At 39.1% G+C, this 3,108-nt stretch overlaps 1 protein-coding gene across 1 annotated transcript; it reads left to right on the top strand.

Annotated features, from left to right (window-relative positions):
• Nucleotides 1–1,500: 1,500 nt before the first annotated feature.
• On the top strand, nt 1,501–2,251 carry LOC106518963 (transcriptional regulator ATRX homolog; the record flags this gene model as incomplete). The annotated part of the gene is given in 1 exon segment (XM_014010414.1): nt 1,501–2,251. A coding segment is annotated over 1 exon segment (751 nt), but the record flags the coding sequence as incomplete, so codon positions are not given.
• Between the last annotated feature and the right edge of the window lie 857 nt (nt 2,252–3,108).

The raw sequence follows: 3,108 nt of genomic DNA on the forward strand, positions 1-3,108 counted from the left end.
ACATATTTAGTTAACAAGCTAAATATTTAACTTGTGACCTAAATATTTAGTTTTGAGCTAAATATTTAAGTTGCAACCTAAATATTCAGCTCAAAACTAAATATTTAAGTCACAAGTTAAATATTTAGCTTGTTGACTAAATATTTAATTTGTAAGTTAAATATTTAGTTTATAAACTATGACATTTATAAATGAATGAATCATATGGTGAAAAACCGACAAAATAAATCTGTTCTTTTTTCTTATAAAAGGCTAAATAAAACAAAAATATTGGTGGTAATTTTTGACTGTGTGACTTTACAAACGGCACCACATAATTTAGACTGAGTTTTACATTTGAGTTTCTAACCTCAAGACTCTTGAGTCAGACCTGATTTTACAAATCTCTTGTTTGACAAAGTCTCTATTGGGACAAACTTGAATACAGTCATAATAGATTCCCACATTTATACACTGTGCAAAAACATCAACATTTCCTTTAGTGCTTCATGAAAGCTGACCTGCTCCTGTAAAAACAGGTTTTATCTGGAGGTTAGATCTAAGTGTAACCTGTCTTTAGCTCCCTCATTGGATAAGTGCTGCACCCTGAGGGGGAAATCAGTGAGAGCTCATGTTAGTGTAAAGCTTACCAAGCTTCTCAGGTGAAACCCAGGCATGACTGTGGGGCTGCAGAGTGCTGCTGCTTGTCCTCAGGAGGTGCCGTAATGGATGCAAACATGCACCCACACTCAGTAGAACTGAGATGATATCCCACCCACTAACATCATACCATCACATTTGCTATGCACTGTCAACAAAGACTTATTTTTCACACACAATAAGGACGAAGGTGAGCTGCTGTGCACTGCAACACACAAAATGACTTCTGAATTATTTATCTGCTGTAAGCTGCTCTTCTGTTGTCCATAAGACAGCTGCTGAATGGTGGAGGTAAGGTGAGAGCTGCTGCTGATGGACAAGATAGGCAAGCAGAGGGCTACTAGACTCCATCAGTCAGTCCTGTAATGCTGTGGTGTCCTTTTTTCTGAATGATAAATGTGTGAAAACAGCCAATGAGAATAAAGCCTCCTGTCTTTAGTAAATACTGTTCTCCCTTTTTGTTAAGAAGACCAACACAAGGTCTGAATGTGTTCAGTTTCATCAGCTAATTGTGTATCAGATGTTGGATTCAAACTATGAGGACTTTTTTCTTATCTCTGCTTAAAACCAGTGTTTTATAAAGAAGCCAAAGACTGTGCCAAGGACGAGAGCTTTAAAGGTTTCAAAACAGATCATTTATAAATGTATGAATCATATGGTGAAAAACTGACTTTGAAAAATAAATCTGTTCTTTTTTCTTATAAAAGGCTAAATAAAACAAAAACATTGTTGGTAATTTTTGACTGTGTAACTTTACAAACGGCACTCCATACTAAATACTCATTATTGACAGTTTGACAGTTTATATGTTTTGTTTTTCTGTACTTGTCAGGTCATTTCAACTGTGAAGACTTGACAGTCATGCCTTCAGCAAAATCTCAAAATCGAACCACTTCTACAAACACCGATTCAAAAAGAAAACAAGAACATCCAAGAAATGTGAAACAGAAAACACGTAAAACACTGCAGCCGACTTCTGATGAGAAACAAAACAGAAGAGGGACTTCAGCAAATGCTAAACATGGAAAGGCAGCTGATGAAAAGACCAAGAAGAAGAATAAAACAAACCAAAACAGGCGGACTGATTCACAAACAGAAAAGGCAAAAGTTTCAAATAGTAAATCACAACCTCAGCATGAAAAGGACAGAAAGATAAGAAAAGACAAGAACGAGCACATCAAACTGACACAAAAAACACTTCTATCAACACAAGAGAGGGTCAACAAGAAGCTCCCCACCAACTCTGAAAATGAGACCAGTGACAGCGAGACAACGAGTGATGCAGGAAGCTCAGAGGAGGCATCAGAGGTGGAAAACACTAAGCATGAGAAAGAGGAGGAGCGAGGCAGTAACCAGGTGGCAGCTGAGATACAAGAGAGTGAGGAGAGCAGTGAGGAGCCTGAGGCATCAGATACTCAAAGTGAAGCAGAACAGTCTGCTTACAASGAACCAGTTGATGAGAAAACCAAGAGAGCTGCATCTCCAGTTCAACCTGTTACACCCCCCGAAGAAGACAATGAAGAAGAATATAAAGAAGATAAAACAGAAGATGGAAATGGACTAAATGAAGCTGATGTTTGTGAGAAGGTCAGTGATGGGACTGAAATCAAAGGGGACCAGAAACACCTTTTGGTACCAGAAACACCCCTGGGACGTGTCTTTAAGCTGAACTTCCTCATGGCAGAGTGCACCCCCTCCCCACTCCCCACACACCCCACCCATGACTCCTGCAGGCTCTCAGATGAAACTGAAAGTGAAACTTAAACTGTCTGCTGAGCTCTCAACATTAGTTCTCACTCAGTGAAGCTCTTTACAGATTAAAAATATCTTTGAGGAAATATATTTTCAGATGCCAAGTAAACTGCATCGTAGCGCACGCACGAGCCCCCGGGTGCAAAACCCCCCACCCACCGAACGGGACGGGTTAGAAGGGGAAGGTGGTTCTTAAAGAGACAGAGACCAATCTCAAGGTGTTTAGAAGAGGAAGTGAAGAGAAAATAAGTTTATTTTCTATTTAAACATAAAAACAGCATTTTAATAACAACTAAAGGTGACATAGATACTTTATTATGGTATAGTATTTAAATATATGCCTGAGAAACACATAGTATTGGCCCTTTAGATATTTTTAAAGTTTACTTTGGGATTTTGAATGAGAGAGATGTTAAGATAGAGCAGATTGATGGGCTGTTTTTTATTATAGTATTTACTTGTTGTTTGTTTATTGCAAACAAGGAAATGACTTTATCAAAGTTGCTGCATCAGCTGTAACCAGACCTGACCCTGCTTTAAACTTCCACAGGAAAGAAGTGCCTCATTCAGACCAGCTGGACCTGAGGCTTTACCCTGGCTGAGCCTCAAGTCTTGTTACAAGGCAGTTTGGGCAGACGGATTCCCCAGAGTCTATGAGATCGACAGCTGTCTGAGGTCACCCACTGGTGGACATGTGTCATGAGTTTTATGCAAAAG

The sequence above is a fragment of the Austrofundulus limnaeus genome, unplaced genomic scaffold (assembly GCF_001266775.1).
Source record: "Austrofundulus limnaeus strain Quisiro unplaced genomic scaffold, Austrofundulus_limnaeus-1.0 Scaffold69, whole genome shotgun sequence".
In the NCBI taxonomy this organism is placed as follows: domain Eukaryota; kingdom Metazoa; phylum Chordata; class Actinopteri; order Cyprinodontiformes; family Rivulidae; genus Austrofundulus; species Austrofundulus limnaeus.